This window comes from Furipterus horrens, unplaced genomic scaffold (genome assembly GCF_987537825.1).
Source record: "Furipterus horrens unplaced genomic scaffold, mFurHor1.1.pri manual_scaffold_16, whole genome shotgun sequence".
Classification (NCBI taxonomy): Eukaryota; Metazoa; Chordata; class Mammalia; order Chiroptera; family Furipteridae; genus Furipterus; species Furipterus horrens.
Genome location: NW_028327186.1, coordinates 4498142 through 4519579, shown reverse-complemented (window position 1 = coordinate 4519579; position 21438 = coordinate 4498142). Strand labels below are relative to the sequence as shown.

At 51.1% G+C, this 21438-nt stretch overlaps 1 protein-coding gene across 1 annotated transcript in view; it reads right to left on the bottom strand.

Annotated features, from left to right (window-relative positions):
• Window positions 1–21438, bottom strand: part of TTC23 (tetratricopeptide repeat domain 23) — a 46541-nt gene that overhangs the window by 13472 nt on the left and 11631 nt on the right. The window contains exons 5-7 of the mRNA XM_090263753.1: window positions 19551–19728; window positions 9299–9404; window positions 2105–2232 (exon numbers count right to left, since the gene is read on the bottom strand). Of these exons, the coding sequence (XP_090119879.1) occupies window positions 2105–2232; window positions 9299–9404; window positions 19551–19728 (412 nt within the window). The remainder of the gene's footprint in view (window positions 1–2104; window positions 2233–9298; window positions 9405–19550; window positions 19729–21438) is intronic.

Here is a 21438-nt window from a genome sequence, read left to right as displayed (position 1 = left end):
GAGCTGAGCCCATTTGCCTCTGGTTAAATAGGACACAGAAATGACCTCCATGGAACAGGTGAGGGGAGATGTGAACTATGGAGAGAGAAGACGTAAAGGCACCTGGAGACAGAGCCATGCTGGCGATTATGAGAATCCATCTTAGCTGAGTAGTAAGAAAATAAAGCTAACGTGGATGTGCCCTTTGGGTGTCAAGAGCTGCACTAAAGACTTGACATGGGTGACCTCAATTCTCACTGCCTCCTGTAGACAGGACAATTTTAATCCTCCTTTGACAGAGGAGGAAACTGAGGCTCAGAGCTATCAAGAAACTTGCCCTGCCCTGGCTGGTGTGGCTCAGTGGATCAAGTGCTGTCCTGTGAACCAAAGGGTCGCAGGTTCGATTCCCAGTCAGGGTACATGCCTGGGCTGTGGGCCAGGTCCCCAGCTGGGGGCAAGTGAGAGGCAACCACACATGGATGTTTCTCTCCTTCTTTTTCTCCCTCCCTTCCCTTCTCTGTATAAAATCTTAAAAAAGAAAGAAAGAAAGAAACTTGCTCAGAGTGGGGCAGCTCGTCAGTGGCAGAGACAGGGTCTGAATCAGCCAGTCATCTTCATCCTTTTTGGCGGCAGGGTCCCCTCTCTCTGGGCACAGTGACATTCTCACCGAAGTGAAAGCTACCGTTTCCCGGTGATTTACCTGTTTACAGAACAGCCCAAACACATTCTAGGGTTTTCTACTTCTCATAAGCCATCGTTTTCCACCATGCTAAACGATTAAATATAGCTGACATTTTGTTTGGGCCGATTTATTTATACCAGCATGGAATGGAAAGAACGAGCTGGTCAGAAACCAGTATCTTCTGATATTAGTGCCTTCAGTCAGACACCGGGCGGGACACACAGGGAAAGCCCTGGATGTCACTGTCCCACGGTTCTCCTGAAGTCCTTCCGTGACCTGCGACAAGGCCCAATGGCAGCTGCAGGGCGGAGAGGCTGAATTTTAGCGCTAACTGCGGCAGGAGCCAGTGAGGGGGCTTCCCGACCACGCAGCCCTGAAGGCATCGTCCAGATAGAAGGATCTAGAAGGGCTTGACTCTTCTGCTGGCAATAACATGAGTTCGGTGTTGTGGGAACCACAGCAAAGGTGCTGATGAGGCAGAAATATTTCCTGGGGGCAGAGACAGTGTGGGAACTGGGAACGTGTGACCCACCTCAGTCCATGAGGGACCTGCCCGATGCTACCACCTGTCACACCCGGTGACACCTGTGAGCAAGGACTTAGGCTGGTGCAGAGTCGGGGCTGGCAGCTTCCCCGTGGGGAATGACTGCCAGGCTTTGAGGGGCCAATGGCAGGGGAGACAGCCTGTTTCCTAAGTGAAGCTTTCGATGCCACCGTTGGCCTGACTGGGGAAACCAGAGGCAGAGGTGCGTGACCCCAGTGGCAAGTCGTGATGGCAGTGGAAGAGATGCCACGGGGACTTAGGGGACAGACAGTGTTCAGAGAAGGTTCCGGAGCAGGCGAATGGCATACCTAGAAGATACACCCAAGAGTGACCCTCACTTATATTTTACCTGACAAGGTCTCATCCTCCTGCAAGGCCACCTTCTGCTGGGGCAGGGCTCTAGCCTGTGTGCTGGCTGTTACCACACCTGGGATGGCCCTTGCTTACCCCTGGGACGGTCCTTTGGCCCAGCCCTTGGTGGCTGACTCCCACAGGAACCCACAGTGGTGGGGGTTCACGGACACAGGAGTAAAGAGGAGCAGGGGGAGAACCGGCAAGGCTGCCGCGTTTGGCCGGACGGGTGGTGCCATACACACGGCACCAGGCAGGGGGACGAGGGGGGCCACCATCCATCCGCCATCTGCACGTCTGCTCGGGCGGAGCTGCGTCCCAGCCAGAGCCGCGGACTGCGACCAGTAGGGCCTCCGGATCCTTCTGTGGGCAACCAGGGCGTCTCTATCTCATAGACAATGGGGCAAGGATCTGGAAGCTGCCTGACAATGGCCACATGGCGGATTTATCCACGACCCCGCGGGGCCTGTCACATGCCTTGCACACAGAGAGAAGGAGTGGAGTGGCCCACGGAAATAACCAGTCAACCAAGGTCCAAACTCACTCACCTCTTCTTGCCCACTGACTTGGAGGAAATGGCAATATTCGTCTTGAATCGAAAGAAACTTGGCTCTTCCCGTCCCTTCGGCACCCTTAAGCTTCACAAGGCTCTCTTGGAAATACTGCTCGGCCACATCTGGAGAAAAGCATCAAAACAACTGTGAAAACTGCTTGCTGATTTGAAATGGAAACAGAATAAATGTGCCTTTAGCGGTGCTGGACTATATGGAAATAAGCCTTTGGATAAAAGAACCCAGTGAAGGAAACTGTCTCTCGCCCATTAAGCTGCCGGTTTCATCAGAAAAGATTTAGGTCTCTGAAGGATACGGCAACTTACTTTCCTTGTATTTCATACATCTTAGCCCTCCTGGTGATAGTATAAAGCAAATTATCCCCCAGGTGGAAGCTATTGGTAAGTTTCCAGGCTGATTAAAGAGACCCCTCTGTTTGAATGGGGGTCTGTCCACCGCCAGACCAGCAGATGGGTTTATAGAGTATCGCTCCAGATTTTCTCTCGGTATGACATTGCTTTTACTCGTGGCTGACTCATGGGAGACCATGTTACAGATTCGCTGCTCAGACGAAGTATTCACTTTGGCTGCCTTGATAACCTGAGGACAGCTGACGTGGCCATGATGTGCCACTTACTTTGCTGACTCTCAAAACCATGACAGACATTAACGTTCCATGTGTCAAAATTAATGAGACGACTTGGGAGCAGAGTACTCTTGGTATTTTCTTTTTCTGTCTAATTGGAAATGAACCAAAGGATGGTTCATTACGAGCAGGGATCTTTCTGAGTCTCAGCCTCGTTCCCCCCAACAGATGAGCCCTTTCTGTAAATACCAGGAGACGTAAAGGGCGTAGGAAGGAGTCGGGGCGGCATGGGCAGGGACCGGCTTTCAGACCCTGGGCTTCAGCAGAAGCAGCGGTGCTGTGTTCAGAGGACGCCAAAAGGGACAGGGAGCCTTTCCCTCCCCTTCCTGGGTAAGAATCGGGTCTCCCAGACACAGGCGGATACAGCCGCGCTTGACACCTTTCTCTCCTCTTTCGTGTCCATTGTTCCCACCTCTTAGTATTCCTTCCGCTACTGGCCACATGCTGCCTTACTACACCCCCCCCGCAAAGCACCCCTACTTAAGTGGGTCCCCTAAATCTGATTGCTGCATTTTCCTTTCCCGTAGTGGAGCTGCTCTCCCAGGGATGCTGGGAGAAAGGAAGCTGTTCTGCCTAATTCAGACTAGTGTGTAAGTGACTCATAACCTCTGACTCAGGGAGACCAATTCCTGTTTTCCAGAGAGGATGCTTGGTAGCACATGTGGATCTCTGGAAGAGTGGAAGCAAGGGAGGGATGGAGGAAGGGAGGGGAAGGAGGAAGGGATTTATTACCTAAACTAAAGGCGGCATGGCTACTGAGGTGAGAGAAAGCTGGGAGTTTTGGCAGGACGTCAGACATGGGCCCTGCCCGGGAACCCGCCCTTTGCGGTCAGCCTGCTTCTCTTCCTCCATACAGGGGTCCTCAGCTTTTCCAAAGATCCCAGTTTTCCCCGTTTCTGTTCCTGGAAGGTCTCTGGTCAGAGGGCGGCGGGGACAGGGAGGGGCACGGTTCTCTGATCAACCTGCCATCACGTGACACATAACCACGTGGCAGGACCCTCGTATATCAGAACTAGACACCTTCTCTATCAGTTTGAAGCCACTACTATCTTCATCCTGATTGCAAGACCCTGACTTACTGCTCTCATCCTTCCAGTCCCCCAAGCTAATTTTCTGAGCCCTGAGCCACAGGACTAGTCTTTGAGGGGAGAGCAAAGCGGTCCAGACAAGGAGTGACTCCCCCATAAGCAGTTTGTTCTCCTGGGGGCGGGGGGTGGGCACCCATCTGTGACAAGTGACAACAGATTTCCAGAGGGACAGAAGATCCCAGCAGTGTGGGTGGGAGGCCACCTCCCAGCCTGTACCTTGTGGTTTTACACAGGGCCATCCCTACCTTTAAAAAGCTCTTCTAGAAGCTTCTGCAACCTGATGCCTGCGGGTGGCCTGGGCAATGGGTGAGGTCATTTTCCAAAGCAGAGGAGCATGACTGAGCTTATAAATCTGAGCCCTCGGGGCACAGGGCGAGGTCATCAACCTCCTATTTTCAGGCCAAGAGACCAGTTAGAGCTAGGGAGGCAGTGTGGCCCAGTGGGCAGGGTGGCTGAAGGTCCCCTCAGGACCCCGGGGACTCTGTGGCATCTGTGTGCTCCTACACAGGCGCAAGAAAGCCAGGCTACATTCAAAGAGCAAGAGGAACACAGGGTTATGACTCAGCTCGCTGGGGGTCAGGAGGCTTTTAATTAAAATAAATTCCAGTAACCCTGCGTCCATGTGCTCGAGGCTGTCTGTCCTAGGCCAGAGCTGGAACAGTGAGGGCCGCTGTCATTAAGAGGGGGGGCTTGTGGGTAGGGGTGACAATTCTCTTTTGTGACAGCCTTGGGAAATAGTGTGTACTCTGCACTAACTGCCAAAGGATGAAGGACCCCAGGGAGTTTGAAAATGGAAACTCTTAAAGCGCTGCCCGACATTCACCCAGCCAACGAAGGGATTGGACCCATTTAGAGCCCGTGGGGGGGACGGCTTGTGGGCACAACCGGGCTGGGGCGGGGGAGGGGAGTCACCTGAGGATGAAGCCCAGGGCAGGCTCTCTCCTCACTGCAGGGCCCTCAGGGGTCCACACTGGGGACCCTCTTCAGGAGGGACTTGGCTTCCAGGAATAGCAGACTTGCTGCTCACGGTCCCAGAAGTCCAGGGCCATCTCGGGGCAGATTTGCATCTGCAGAGCGTGGCGAGCAGACGGTGTCATGGACGAACAAACGTGAGCTGCCAGCACAGGGCATAGCACCCACAGGCCCCATCGGGGGCTCAGTCACCTTGGGGATCTGCCCGCCTCAGCCGTCCTCGACACCAGGAAGCTGACTGGGACCAGGCCAGACCCGCCACCCCTCAGGGACCCCCAGGTGGTGGCCAGGTGGCCAGCAGCCACAGGCCTATTGTCCCGGCCACTCGTCTTGGTGTATATGTTTTCCACGAGCTGTCCTAAAATCCCCTTTGAAGCCAAGGCAGGGTATAAATAACAGGCTATTCTGAGCAGCTCTGAACACCACCCATGGGCCAGCACCACAGTGAAGAAGAACTGGCCTCACACAAGTGATCTCGGGGCGCACACGCCCTGGGGCCTTCCTGGGCGAGGAACAAAGACGCAGGCTGTCCCTCCGGGAAGAGACCGACAGCACAGATTCTCGGGGTGAAGGACAGGCCACACCTCTTCCTGCTCCGCGGGCCCCAAGAGCTGCCTACTCCTGCAGCCGCACCTGCCCGTCCTCCGGGGCTTCCCGGTTCCCTGGACCCCCCAGTGCCGCCCGCCCTCCGGTTCTAGAGCATGGCCTGACCTCTGCCTGGGCGTTGCCTTGGCCTCTAACTTGGCAGTCACCCTGGATATGCCTCGGACCCTAACCCCCTAGACAGGATGTGTTCTAAGGGGCCTCCCAGAGGTTCCTGAGAAGGGGGACCTACTAGCGGGGGTGGGAAACAGGGCAAAAGGCTTCCCTTTGCTTCTCTGGCGTCACCCCGCTCTCCCTCGGGCCTGCGGAGCACAGCGCAGGCGTGGACGCTGACAGCCGCGTGGGCGCTCAGAGGCAGGCCAGCCCCTGCGGGCTGGGGACTCTTTAAGGATGTGCCCCAAGCAGGCGCTGGCAAGGACCTCTCGGGGCACACTTGGGTGGAGGCGGGTGGGGAGGCTGAGGAGGAAGGAGGAGGGAGGGGGAAGAACAAGGAGGAAGGGGGCGAGGGGATGGGTTGGGGCCAGAACTGGCTAAACTCATTCCCATGGGCAGGGGCTGCTGGGGAGGCCCGGGGGAGGTGAAGGGCAAGGGAGCGCTGGTCCCTATGCACACTTAGATTTGTGACTCCTGCCATTCCAGGGGCTTCCATCAAACGTGCAACTGCATTTTAAGTGTCTTGTAACAGCTGTGGAATGGAAGGATTTTTTTTCTCCCCCTATTAAAGGAATTTTAGGCACCATTAAGCTGGTCAAAAATGTTGGCTCTTTGGAGGTTTTGGAATCGCAGGTGGCCATGTTACGTGTCAGGAGCCCATGGGAGCTGGGTGCGTGGGTACGCCCGGGGCTGTCTGACCTCCGGCCTCTAGGGGACACACAGGACCTGAGGGGCATTAGTCACCCCGTGGGCAGGGCCCAGTGCGGGGCAAGCGGACGAGGCAGGCCCCAGGAGGGAGAGTTAAGAAAAGGGAGGACTGTATAGGGTGAAAAAGAGGAGCTCAATCGAGATACAGTCTTAGCCTGAGATACATATTTTGTGTCTACAGTGCAAAATGTGGGGAGAGGCTAAGACCAGTGGGGGCCGGGGAGAAGAACCTGTTTGTGCCCAGGGAATTATATCTCAAGGATGCACCCCACGCCCCGGAGTCTGGTCCTTATAGCCAGGGATCCCACCCCCTGCCCCCAAGGCACGGACGGGGCAGAGCCCTCTCCATTCCGATGTGTCTGGACCCTGGGCTCCCGCTGGAGTGCAGGCTGAGGACGGGACCACTTCCAAACAAGGCTGCTTGTGCTCAGCAGGCCTTGCCTCTCCAAGGTTTACCCCGATGTGTACTTGGCGTCAACCCATTTCATTTTAATAATATCCTTTACGAGAAGAGTTCTAAACCCAAGGCCCAGGCCTTGAGCACTGAGCAGGGTTGGGAGAGCTGTTGATACCAAGTTTGTCTGTGGCTGCCCGGGCAGCCGGCCTGGCTCAGGTTAGCGACATTCCAGGAGCCTGAATTGGGCATCCTTATGCAACCACGATCCTCCGTGACTTCTAGGGCAGTTCGTCTGCACAGGAATGCAGGGAGGGCTCGGGGCAAAGGGATTCGCTTGAGTGAGGAGCCTGAAACATGCGGGCTTCTTGGCCAGTGACTTTTTTTTTTTTTTTTTTTTAAATCAGAGGGCAATGCCTTCCATGGGCATTCAGCAAGCAGGCTATGGAGAGTCCCCAGATGAGAAACTTTTTTCTCATTAATTATTCTTTAAAAGAAAAATAAAACCCTGTACTCAGCACAGACATGTGTAGGCACAGGAGAGCAGCTGAGATTCCCATGCACATGAGCTTCCTTGGCACAGAGCGGAGCATGTGGGACTGGACCACCCCTCATCACACGCAGGCAGGTATGGACCCAGCCCTCACACTTGTTCTGCCTCACTCAGAGCCTGGAACATATCTGAGTTAGTTACCATCAAGTATGAATTGATTTCACATAGAAGTCCAGATTTCTGCCTTCCCTTGAAAAAACAGATCTGCTGACATAAGCCTTCCTTCCCCAGGACAGCAATGGACTGGAACTGAGTAACAGCTGCTCACTTTGGACAGGGTACAGGTTTCTCCAGTTTGCCACAGCCCTCACCACTCCTTATTGTCTCTCTCACAGTACAGCCAACAGGTACCTACCATTTGTAAGTATGCTTGCTGCTGCTACTGCTTTCTAATAACTACCCGCTTCACTCACTCAGCTTAGCTCGTTCCTATGGACATTTAGATTTGTGACTCCTTCTACTCCAGGGGTTTCCATCAAACATGCATTTGCACTTTAAGTATCTTGTAACAGCTGTGGTATGGAAGGACCCCCCCACCCCCGCATTAAAGGAATTTTAGGCACCATTAAGCTGGTCAAAATGTTGGCTCTTTGGAGGTTTTGGAATCGACTGTTCTGTAAGGAAGGTTCTAAGGAGTGAGACCCAGAAAGGTCTCCTGCCTTCTCTCTCTCTCTCCCCAGACAGGTTCCTTCAGCTCTGAAAAGGTGCTCACAGCTCCAGGAAATGGGCGTGAGGGATCAACAAGGTGGACTGGACAGACAGACAAACACCAGTATCCCCACACCAGCCCCACCCTGGACTGGAGCCCCTGCCTGGCCCAGGGGCCCCTGTGGAGCAGGCAGCTCACTGAGATCCCTTCCATCTTCTCCCGCTTGCCCGCCTCCTCATCTTAGCCCAGCTCCTATTCCCTGAACCCCAGCCCCAAGCCTTCCTGGGATCGATTTTAGGCTTGCTAGCACATTGGCCCTTATTTTGCTATAATACAATTATTTCTATCTGACATCTTGGAATACACCCCTAGGTCTTCTTTATGAGTTATACTCTGTTCCTAAATCGTCGGCAGCCGTCCGTCTCGAGAGACGATGGTGTAGCTTCTTAAGAGTCTATCTGCACCACCGAGAATGGCTGTGCAGTCCGACTCGGGAGTGACACGGTATCTGTCTCCTCCCGTGCTGAATCGACATCTTGCGATGACGCTGGAGTGTCCTCTCCAGTGAAGCTGAAGCTACAGAGCCTGGGCAGGGTGATATGGAGGGTCTGCTGTTGCCCATGCAGCAGACCCCCACTCTCTTCGCAGCTGAAGGATCCAAGGGAAAGACAGAGTCAATACAGCTTGGCTTCAGGTGCGCCGCAGGAGTTGTCGGTGTTGACTACAACGTCAAACCGCCTTAGGGACTACGGCTCCGGATTTTCTGTCGGGGTTTACTCCCTTAGCCTTTCCCCTGAAGAGGTATGCCGCAAGGCAGCGGAGGTTTTTTGGAGTCAGAGTTTTCCTGACCAAAAAAAACAAAGGCACTGGAATGTGTGTGCTTCATCAATAGAGGCCTGTTGTATGCTGTGGTCCCAGGACAGTGGATTAAGGAACTCCTCGAGCTTGCTGCTCTACCTGTTATGTGGGGCTAAGAAACACCCTATGAGTCATAAAAGGCAACTTCCTCTTGGAACCCCGAAACTGTGTGAGTTTGCCCTAATTGAAAGCTCAGCTCTGCAGGAGTCTGGACCAGGGTCCCGGCACGCCAGGTCTGTTGCCACAGCAGTTCCACCACAATCTTTAAAAACAGACACCTCTGAAAGCAGGGCAGAGTTCCCTGTCAGCCCCGCACGGAGTTTCTGGGGCTGGTAACAGCTGTGTTCGGATGCAGATTCCCTGCGTTTGAACATAGAAGACTAGAAGAAGGCTGAACAGGGACTGAGACCACAGTGGCACCGCCAGATGATGGGATAAAGCCACAAAGGCTCCCTGAAGGGTGTGTGTTGCAGCTCTGGGCACCTGCTCACCCATCCCAAAGCCCAGATGAGTGCAGGACAGGTGCGGAGCAGGCAGGGCCCGTCACCCAGGAAGGCTGGCTCTCACCGTGGTGCTCGGGCCTCCTGGAAGCGACAGCAGCGCGGGCGACACAGTGCGCGGACCCAGCGGCCTCCTCGTCAGATGGCTCCCCACTAAGGACGATGCGGTGCGCCTGTCACCATGGGAAGAAGAAACACGCTTGGTTAGCTGCTTGGCAGCAGCAACAGGGAACTGACTGTTCTCACAGCGATAAGCAGAAACCCAAGGGACTTTCTAGCAAGCTGGACAACGGGATTTATGTGGAAGCGCAGTGCACGCGTGGGAGAGATGGATTTTAAAAGCACTGTGCAGCGGGAGAGAGAAAGCACCGGACACTGAGTCCAGGCAGCTCAAGGCCACGGCCGGGGCCCATTGCTAAGTAAGCCATTTAAAAGTCTACGCTCCTAGGAGAGCGGTGTCGGCAGAGGAGCGGGTGGGATTCAAGGAGGAAGGAGACGAATTAGAAAGAGCCAGTGCCATGCAGAGGAGGTGGGCAAGCCCAGGAAGGGGGACCAAGGCCCCCCGTCAGCAGCCTCCCGCACAGGACGCCGACCCCTCCCCCACACCTGGCCAGCCAGCCCGTGGGCCTGCATTCTCTGCCAACTGGCCCATGAGAGCGGCCCGTGCACACACAGAACACAGCTCAGATCCTTGAAAATAAAGCGCATTTTGAAATTCTTTCAGGAAAAAATACAACCCTCTGATGCTATGAATGTAAAATAACAATAATTCTTTCAAATAAAAAACAAAACACATCACTTCCCATAAAAAGGTACAAAACACAGAAATAAAGAAAAAGGTAAAGTCACCCCTCATTTGCCTACCGACATGGGGAGTTTTAAAAATGCATATTAGTAATACGTTCCCAGTCATCGATAAACAAATACTTACAGACCGCCTAGGACAGGAGAGGCAGTGCCAGAAAGTGTAGGCAGCGCAGAAAGAAACAGAAAACATGGAGTCATGCAAAGCACTGGCCTGAGAGGGCAGGTAGTTCGCAATTAAATGACAAGACAGAAAGACCGAAACACCATGAGTGTAAAGGAAACGCCAGATCGCGTGAGGCCAGACATGCCACCAGCAACTCATGTTCCAGCTGCACACCTGGGTTCCGTTTCATTTGTGACACCCATTGTCATTATCTTGGCCATTTTTCCTGCCCTTATTTTATAGGTGGGAAGACAGAGGTTGCTGAGCGAATGGGTGACTTGCTTCTTCTACCAGGTCAGGAAGGCTGCTACCTGTCCCGCCCTGGCCCATGGTGGCAGACGTCACTCACGACGGCAGGCCACGCCGTGGCGCCCCCCGATTCATTCAGCTTCCAGGAGCTACGACTAGTCCACGGGAGCTGGCCTAGGAGGTAAAAGCCACCCCACTGGCCCCTTTTGGTCCAAACCAAGCAGGGAGACCAGGAAGCCATAGAGACTCGCCTCCCTGGTGACCTTTCTGAGACAGCAGTCAGGGTAGGCTGCAGACGGTCACCGCATTGGTCACAGGTTAAAACCAACTGCGTTAGTAGCTCTGGCCTTCTTCTGATAGGGGCTGCTCCATACAAGGGTTGCTGGCCATTACTTCTAGTGCTATGTTCGAACCATCAGAACTTCATATCCGTGAAGGCCAGTAATACCCTTTGTTTGGAAAGTACGTTTGTTATCACGGGCTATAAATAAACTGAAGAAGTGATTTTGGCAACCCCCAGATTAGTCATTATCCTCGATTTGGCCAGAAGCTCTGACTTGACATGCTTTTCAAATACTGGAAAGTGACTACATGCAAGTAAGGACCATAGAAGCCACAGGGACAGAGTCAGGGCATCATGTGTTCAGTGTTTGGGGAAAAGGAGAGAGAGAGAGAAGGGGGGGGGGAGAGAGAGAGAGAGAGAGAGAGCGAGAGAGAGGGGGGTGAGAGAGAGAGAGAGAGAGCCTGCCCCGCCCCAAACGCAAATTGAATCAAGTTTACTTTGTGTTTTTGCCCTGGGTGAACTATCTCTACAATCCACCGTTGAAGACAGCATCCTTGACCCCGGCAAAGATTCAGCTCATATTGTTACAAGGACTCTGAACACACAGGATTTTGGATTAAAGCTCAAATTCAAAACGACTGCAAACAGGGGTGGACAGAAGGAGGTGTACAGCGATAACACAAATAAATACTACAGTCAGTAACGAATACTACAGAACACACTCCATTTTGGGGTGCTCACAGCTGCCTCCCTCCTTTGGCCCATCCTGCACCTTGTTCCTTCCCCCTTTGATTGTTCGGGTGCCCGCGCAGCTTCTGGTCCTGTACCACCCCCACATTCTCGCTCTCCGTCCGCCCCTCCTGCTGTCCCTTCCTCTCTTGTGCGGCTTACAGAGCATCGCCATCACCGTCCATGTCAAAAATGCCCTCGCCTCCACTGAAGCGTTATCTGAGGCGGTGAAAAGGGGGGAACCACGAAACTATCCATCAGCAGGGGCATGAGTGGCTTATGGTCGATGTATAGACGACTGGGCTCTATCTACACACCTTAACATGGTTCCATTTCCAAAACAGGCCACTGAGCGGAAGGCGACTTACAAAAGGACCCCAACGTCCTGGCAGCGCTGATGCTCAAGTTTCCGTTTTGAGGCAGAAGGAACCCCCTGGATGTCAAACAGAATCTTCCATGCTTCTCTAATAGACAGCGCACGGAGGAGAGGAGCTGCTCTCAGGGAAGCAGGGGGAGACGTCCTGGAAACCCACCCACCTGCCCCAAAAGGCTGCCCACGGAACGGGAGGGCTCTGGGTGACAGACCGCAGCTCCGCACTGTGCAGGAGGCTCCTCCGGGTGGAAGCGTCGCGGAAGCTCAGGAAGCCAGTGATTAGATTATATAGTCTTTCCACACTGCACCACTGTCCACACGTCAGAACAGCCTTTTGCTTGCTGCGATAATAGAAATACCGCGGGCGCATGCACCCAAGAGCATTTACGGGCGAGTTGCTAGAGGTCGCAGAATCACAGGGGCTGTGCTGGCCTCTCCCGGCTTCATGCAGGAGCCTGAGGGGTGAGGATCTGGGGCCTGAATGCACTCAGCCCTCATAATTTATTAAGCTCCCCAGGGCTCGAATTCCATACACACACGCACGCACGCACACCGCCTTTGTCCTTTTCCATACCTTATGGTTCAGTGTTTATCAACTGTCATCTTCAAGTTGCTAGCATGTACTTGTTTAAAAACAAAAACAAAAAAAATATCCACTTACACCTTTTAAAAACCATACTGAGCAAGGTTGTTAATTAGAAAAGCAAATGAACTTGTCCACGAGACCGAGCCCCTGAAGGCCTGCCCAGGTGCAGAGCTGTTGCTGCACGCTGGTCCTACTGTGCGCATCTGGGGGGGAGACCAGCGAGTCCCCAGCGCCTCAGCAGCTGTCATTAGACGCAGCCAGAGCCGGAGCTGGCGGCCTCTTGTCTAACCGGGCCCGACCCCTTGCATTTGGGAAACACGCAATAGTTCTGGAAGAGAAACCTGACGACTAGTCCAAAGGGTGTCTTTATTTATGCAGGCAGACCTCATCATGCGAACTCAGCACTGAAAACCAGCAGGAGGGTTCCAAGTGGAACCCTGCCCGGCTCTTGGTGGGAGGTGGCATAGACTTTTTCCGCCATTTGGTGATAATTAGGGGGTCACTGATTCGGAAGGGGGATCTCTCCCACAGCACAGTGGAGGGTGCATGAGTAGCTCAAGGCACATTCCCGGACTGAACCCGAGTCTCATGGGAAGGGTGAACTTAGCAGGGGCCAGGATCTGTTTGTAATGCTGAGGGCTCGCAGAGGGCGGCCGGAGGGAGGGGACTACCATGGATTGGGCACCTACTTTTGCCAGGCATGGCGCTATGTGAATTTCATGCACCAGCCTGCTTCATCTCAAAATGTCCCGTACAGTGATCACAGCCTGATTCACCAAGGGGAGAAATGATGCCTCAAGGAGATATGGCAGCTGGCCGAAGGTCACGTAGTGGCAGAACGTGAATTCACACTAAGGCCTGTGACTCCAAACTGCGTGCTTTTCTAGTCTAACATCGGGTTATGGAGAGGGTCAGTGTTACAGACGGGGGTTTTCTAACCAATGTAATGAATCACTACATAAGCATCAGAGTCGCGAAGCGGTAGACGTGGCCCCCAAGCTAACGGGCTGGTCAGGGCGGGAGAGTGAGCTGGCACCACATGGGTATCTAAGCGGCTTCCGAGGACTAAGGGGAGAGGAACAGCAAAGAGGGGAGTCAGGCAGCGGGGGGTGGATGGAGCAGGCGTTAAGGTGCCCCCCCCCCACTAGTGCCTGGGTCCCTGCTTTGATTCAGACCTGTGCCGTAATTCAACGCTGGTCACTGCAAGGTGTGACTTTGCTGTTTCTTTATAACAGACCAGCTGGGAAGCCGCACAGCTTTCGACCTCGGCCCTGCCAAAGCTTGGAGCTGACGCCCTGGGGCAAGACCAGGTCACGCTGCAGCCCAAGGGTGCCACTTGCTTTCCTGTCCCATCTCTGCCCAGTGGGGAAGCCTTTCATGGCTGCACACACCACAGGGGCGTGGGGCAGCTGGTGAGGGGGTGGGGGGGGTTGGCTAAGAGAAAGACGGAGCTGGGAATCCCCGGGGGAGCCGATGAAAGGGAACTCACTGGGTGCCCAAGGCATTAGAAAACTGAGTTCTCAGGGCCCTGGGCTGAGCCACTTTCTTTTTATAGTCAGAGAAAGTCCTCAGTGGCGGCTCTCCAGCTGCCAATTTTAGCTCCTCCAAAGGGCTGGAGAGAAAAGGCCCTACTCTCTTTCTGTAGAGTTAGCACCAAAATAGACATGTCGGGGACTTATATTTTCATCCACTTTTAACTGCAAGTGCATGCTTCCTTAAAACTTAACTATGTTTTTAGATTAGAACAGTAATACCTGCATATAATATTTAAAATCCTAAGTGGTAGAAAAGAATAAACACAATTTTAAATGCCCCCTCCTTTCTGTCTATAAGCCTCACCCTCTCTTTTCCCTATTCCCAGTCTGATTTTTTATAGCTCACTGCTGTCAACAGTTTCCTGGGTATCCTCTTGGAAATACTAAGATGCTTTATACAGACACACATATAAGCACATGTTCTTACACACACACAGTCATAAAGGCACATGTTCTCACACACACACATGGTCATAAAAGCACATGTTCTTATACACACACAGTCATAAAGGCACATGTTCTCACACACACACACACGGTCATAAAGGCACATGTTCTCACACACACACGGTCATAAAGGCACATGTTCTTACACACACACACACACACACACACACACACGGTCATAACCTAGCTCGGCCTTCCTCTCGGCTTCAGCTTCATTGCCCACCACCTGCTCTAGGCTCTCACCACAACGGCTCCTCTCCCCCATCTGCAACCTTTGGGGTGTCTCACTATCAGCCCCCAATGGATCCCACACCGGGCCCGAATGTCCCACTGGGAGCCCCAGCACCTGGTACTTCTCCCTGTGGCACATGGCGCAGGTGTAGTTTGAGGTTCATCTGCGCGATTATTCAACTAAAGCCTCTCTCGTTCCCTAGGCTGCTCCCTGCGGGCAGGACCCCGGGCGTCTGAACCTTCCGTCAGAGCCCCAGGGCCCACCCCGTTGGAGTGTTTCACCCGTAGTTGGCTGAATGAATATTCTGGCCCACATCTGGCTCTTGAAATTAGTAACGCACTTGGAACCTCTGTCACGTCAGATCACACGCTGCCATCCCAGCCCCCTTAGTGGCTCGAGAGCCTCCCATCATCATTTCATAGCCAGTCTCCCCTGTGAATGGAGTGGAGGGCATTTCGGATTTTTCGCTATTGCCAATGGCACTGTTTCGCTGCTCAGACAGCTTTGCACCCTCGGACGCATCTATCCGTCAGGTAAGTTTCTGAAACTGATGAGGCGAAGGATCAATGCATTTTAAAATTGGAGAGGGAATATCGATCGTTCTCCCTCAATGTGGGGCCAGTCCCCACGTCTACCAACAGGGTGTGAGGATGCCGGTGCCCCTACACCCCTGCCATCACGGGGCACCCCCGGACTTTGTCACTTCGCCCCCAGGTAGGCGAGCAACGGCATCTCCTCAGTTCAATAGTATTTCTTTAACAACAAACAAGGCTAAGGATTATTTTTGCGTGGTTACTGGCCTTTTGTGTTTCCCTGTCTAGAAGTCGTCCGTGCTTGTCTTTGGTCCATATTTCCATCGGGCTGTGTTACAGATTTTAGAACAGCTCTTTCTAGAGTTCCCCTGCTTTGACAATTCCTTTCATTTTTATGCTGTCAAGTTCCTCAATCTCTCTTCCTGGCCGCTCCACTGTCTGCCTCTCAGTCTAGGCCCATCTGTACATTTGCACAGGAGAGACGTGACACACGGCTGTATCAGCTCCTTCGGGAGGACGAGGCCTGGAACAGCTTGTAACCCATGCCTTTTTATTTTTCTGTATGGCTTTTTTTTTTTTTAATATACATATAAAAACAACTCTTTATAAAAAACAGTCACTGCTTAAAAAGAAACAGTATGGAACCGGGATCATGTCGTTGTGAAAACATGTCCATAAAGCGTAAAATCGTAATTGCATTTTGCATCTTTTCTAATTTTAAAGAAAACAAAACAAAACAAGGCTGATATTCTCCGAGACTCTGAAATGCAAACGAGCATGTTCTAGCAAACACACAGCAGTGAGCAGGAACCAGTCAGACGCCCTGCCGTTGGCTGAGCAGTCAGAACGAGCCCACAGCCCGCTGTGAGCAGCTATGAGCGGTCACCTGGGCCCGGCCAAGGCCAATAACACCCCCGGGGCCAGAACCTGAATCAGGATGTTCTGACCTCGGAGTCTTTTGGCAGAGCAACTGACAGGCTAAATGATTTCAATTATGCTTCGTCAATCAAACGTCCCTAAGTTTGGGGGCTACTGAGCAGCGGAGAGAGAGCTGCGATTCAAGTGTCAGGGTTGTGGCAAAGACACACGAGCCAGCGCGGTGTTCATTTCTGCCCCCTGAAAACAGCCCCCCACAAACACGCTCCGGCTCACAGAAACGAAACCCTGTGCTTTTTCTTTTGGATAGGAAAATAAGGTTCCCTTGCCAAAAGCTGCCAGGGGGAGATGCAGGAACAATCCCGTTTGTGTGGGTTTCTCACAGCTCCCTGCTGCCCAGGGACCGATGGGCCAGGACAGCTCTTTGATCCGTCCCTGGGACGGCTGCCTGCCTCCCGCCAGTGGCTCTGTGGGGCTCGCTTTAGTTTTCTCCATTTTAATGGGTTAGTTCCTAAAATACTTTGGAACTTTTCTCCATTCTGCAGAAAATAAAAGATCTTTTCTCTCTGGGTGTTTCTCTCACTCCAAAGGAATGCGGGGTGAAAAACAAGATGGGAAACCATAAAAACCCCTTTTCTTTGTGTGTATTTAATAGATGGCTTTTAGACATGAGCTCCCCTGAAGAGCTGTGGCCACACTGAACCTTTCTGTATCTAAGGTAAAGCTCGTAAAGAAAAGGGGAGCCTTGATAAACATTTAATAATGACTGTTAACAGAGAAAAGTAGCTTGTACTGGGAACATGCCTAATGGTTCACAATGTACTTTCCGTCCTGAACCTTTGAGCAGTTCTGTGAAGTGGATGGAGCCTTTTTTTTTCCTTTCCTTGAGGGGTTAAGTGACTTGTATAATCAAACAGAAGACTCTGAACTCCAGCTCAGATCTTCTGATTTCAAATCCAATGCCATTTTTTTTTACAAGTTCACTTTATTTCATTTTATTTTTTATTTTATTTATCTGTTTTTTAGAGGGGAAAAGAGAAAGAGAGGGAGAGAAACATCACTGTGTGGTTGCCTCTCACTCGCGCCCCCAACTGGGGACATGACGTGCAACCTCGTCATGTGCCCTGACTGGGAATCAAACCCGCGACACATGGCTCGCAGGCCGACGCTCAATCCACTGACCCACAGCAGCCAGGTCTCCAATGCCATTTTGACTTCACCAAGCAATCTCTTTAATAATAATCAGCAAGTACTTACTGGCATTTTCTAACCTTCACGAGCCTCAAGAATAAACAACCTACCAAACTTGACAAGTATGATAAAAAGGAGTGACTTCCTCTATAACCTGGATACAGAAAACACCTTCCCTGAAGGTCAAGCTCTGTCTGACCTTCAGACCGGGCACGTGCTCTTGCCTCTGTCTGGTCAGCCTCCCGCACCTCCTGGCACTTTTGGAACCGGGTAGCTACATTTATTACCTCACTATACAGTCTGGTTTCTGTCCTTATCTTTGCCGCCATGTCTCCCACAACCAGGTTGTCAGTGAAAGGAAAAGAAAAGCAAGAAAAGCAAAGGAAAGAGACATTAAAAAAAAAAATTTCCTAAGTCCCATGGCATAGAGGCCACTGTGCTAAGCGCTTTACGAATAAGAACTCATTAATCCTCCCAACACCATGTTCTCCATAACCGCAAAAGGAATCAAAAGACCTAGACGACACCTCTTTCATTTTTACCTTTTCTCGTGTTTTTCTTGGAAATGTGCGTCTGTGCCCTTTGCCATGTTATCCCATTACTGCGCCCAAGTAGATGCCTTCCAGGCCCCCTTGCTGGGCTCTGGTCCTCGCCGTCTAACTCTGCAGCTGTCATTTCCACGTGGGGGCCTCTCTGGCAGCCCAGACTGGCCACCACGGCCCGAGCCCACCATCTCTCCGTCACCCGGTGACACGCACTCCCCTGCTGCCAACGCCACGGACATCCACCCAGTTGTTCAGGCCAGAAACCCAGGAGTCACCTTTGACCCTTCCCTTTCCCTCTTGTGCCCGCGACCCATCGGCCTCCATGTCCCACCAGTTCTGCCTTCTACATCCCTGTCACATCCACCTGCCTCTCGTCACTGTCCTAGTTCAAGCCGCCAGCCGCCCTCTTCAGCAGCCTCCTGGCCGCTTCCCCCACTTCCACGCCAGCACATCCTCCCCAGTCCAGCCTCTGCGCACCAGCTGGAATAAGTTTTCTAAAACGTACTCGGTTTGAATGTGCGTTGTGCCATTTATTGGCATGAACGGTACTTCCTGGACCTATCATCCTGCCCTTCTCATCCTTGACCTTCCTTGTCTATAAACGGGAAATCATAACACATCACAGGGTGGTAGTGTTATTTAAGAGGTAATCCAGATACAGTGATAGAATGGGACACTCTCATAACCTGTGAGTGGACATAGAAAGGTCACATAAATTTAAAAATAGCAATAAAGAACTCTCAGTACCACGTCATTGTATCTCACTGGAAATAACAGGCATGAATTAGTCTGTATTTTACAACTTTAACAGGAAAATATTCTCAGAAAAAAACTGAAACTGTGCTCTCAGCAGATGACACGATACACAAACACCACACTCACTGTGATGGCTAACACGTTGCGTCCCAGGGAATTTAAATGCCTTTTAGAAACGACGAGAATTCTCGTCACTGGTACGCAACGTGTTACTTCGCCTGGGCGACAGTGCCCGGTTGTTATGGCAACCACTAGTCAGTCCAGATGTTGCTGTGAATGCACTTTGCAGCGCTGATTAACATTTACAACCTACTGAGTAGGCTTTGAGTAAAGGAGATTACCCGCGATAAGAGGAGTCACAGACCTGAAGAGCAGAGAGTGGAGGTTTCCCAGACAAGAAGGAATTCTCCCTCATGACTATGACATCTGGCTTGAGTTTCCAGCTGGCCCGCCTGCCTTGTGGGTTTCGGACTTGTCAGCCCCTACAATCGCGGGAGCCGGCTCCTTAAAATCATCTCTCTGCGCATGCACACATCCTACTGCTTCTGTTTCCTCTGGAGCGCCCTGACGCACACTCAGAGTCACCTTCGGATGGCAAAGCAGGACAGCAGCTGACAGATGACAACTCTAAGTGGCTTTGGGTCAAAGTTTTAGACTATAGTAGACAAGGATCCTAACTGGTTTGATAACATAAGCTCTAAACAGATAAATGCTTTTTAAAAAAAAAAAAAAAAAAAGAAACTTTGGGAAATAAGACTTAAATCATGCTCCTAGAATGAGATGCGCGACCTTCAGGGACTCTCAGGCTGCTTGGAGAACATGCACCTGGAAATGGAGGACCAGTGTCCCGTGCCCTCCCACCTGGCTGTCTATATTAAGAGCTTGCTGAGCACCCCCTCCAGGCCATGGGCTCTGCGTATCAGAGCACACGACAAAGCCAGGCATTCCCAGAGCTGCTCCGTCGCTGGGGTTTATGTCTGGAATACCTGCGGTGGCTGGGATACTGAGGCTTACCTGTAAGAGATGGTTGATGGATGCGTCGTGCCATTTCAGGGCTTGCTCTGCGTCCGCCAGTTCCCTCAGTACTGGCACACAGTCAAGACTTTTTTCACCTTTACTCATCTCGATGTATTCTAAAGCTTCTTGGTAGTGGGGAAGAGCTTCTTTCCATTTCTTCTGACCTTGATACATCCTAAAAAAAAAAAAAAAGAAAAATCAAAGGGATTATTTTTAGACTAATCAGAATAGAAAATATCGAAAATGCAGGTCCTGTGGTGGTGAGGATTTGGCTCTCTGATCCCTATTGTCCAGTTTCATTTCCTAAGAGCAAAGACTTTTTTTTTCCCCCAAAAGGCATAGTGGTCAAGAGGATGGACTTAGGAATAACGAGAAAGGTTCAAATCCTGGCTCCACCACCTACTAGCTCTACTAGCTTCGGGTTCCTTAGCCATTTCTTCATCTGAGGTTAAGATTATTAACAGTGTCCACTTCTTTGGGTTGTTGTGAAGATTAAATTAATTAATATTCACAAAAACACCAGAATAGTCTCTGATACATAGCAAATGTTACGTAGGTGTCGGTTTAAAAAATATAAAATACTTAATAAAACAAAAACAGCAACCATAAAGGATTCCGAGATGCTGATAGCTAATCCATTGAGCATTTACAAAAAAAATTCCCATTATTGAGAAGGGTGTGAAACACTCTCATTAACTGTTGGGCAGAATATAATTTGGGCATACAGTTTTCTGTATCAAAATTGTAAGTATATGTGTACACACAGATTCCTACTAATTACACTTAATAGCAGTTTATCTCGAAGAGATACTTTGTCAAGACAGGAAGCTCTCTCTATAAGAATGTTTACCTAAGCATTCTTTGTAATAGTGGAAGAGTACAAAGCGCTTAAAATACCCCGACAGGTGATCATCTGAACAAGTTACAGTAAATACATCCCTACTGCGGAATGCCACTTAGCCATTAGAGTTAATGTCAATCCATACTTATCAATACTGTATAGAAATACCTTCACCATGTTCTTCAGCGAAAAGGCAAATTACAAAAATACTTCGTAGAATATCTCCTGCACATAAAAATTTTATATCTAATCTCCATGTACACAAAAGCATAAGGAGACATCTATGTGGTCACTAAGATGTTACGAATAGTTATCTGTAAGGTGCTGGTTGTAATTTTACTTTTCTTGTGTATGCTTTCTAAATTTTCTTCTATAAATCTATGTTACTTCTCCGCCAGAAAAATGTTCATTGAAAAATTATAAGTAAAGGTGGCAGTGGAAAAATAATTCTTGTAGCTTCTTGAGAACAGGACTCGCCTAAAAAAAAAATGTATTTCAGCAAGCACAATAAAAGATATTTAAAAGGAGTTCTCCAAAATATTTGCTAAGACTATTACGAACTTTGTGTGTGTGTGTGCTGGGAAAAATTTTAGGTACAAGACTTGTCATGAAAGACCTCAATCCTTGGTTTATGTTGCCCTCCACCCCAGAACCTATACCACAAAAAGGCCTTTTGGTTCCCAAACTGCCCATGGGTAAACTGAGGCATAATATGCAGGAGTGATTAAGAGACCACAGAAAAATAGGTCTTGTTTTCAGCTCCGTCATCGAATATTTTTCACAACTAACTCTGCTCTCCAGGGAGTTTGAAAGGAATGAGGAACGGAAGGAAAGACACGCTTCCGCTCTGTGGTTCAGACGGCCGTGATGAAATACAACGCTGACTGAGCAGCCTAGGAGCGGGGATGCCTTCCATAATTTAAACAGGTTAAGAACACAGGAAAAGGTCACGGACAGGTTCTTGGACCACGGAGGTGGCTTGTAGCAACTCTAATCTTGGAAACGAAGAGATTAATACTGGACTTGCCTTCTGGCACTCAATGA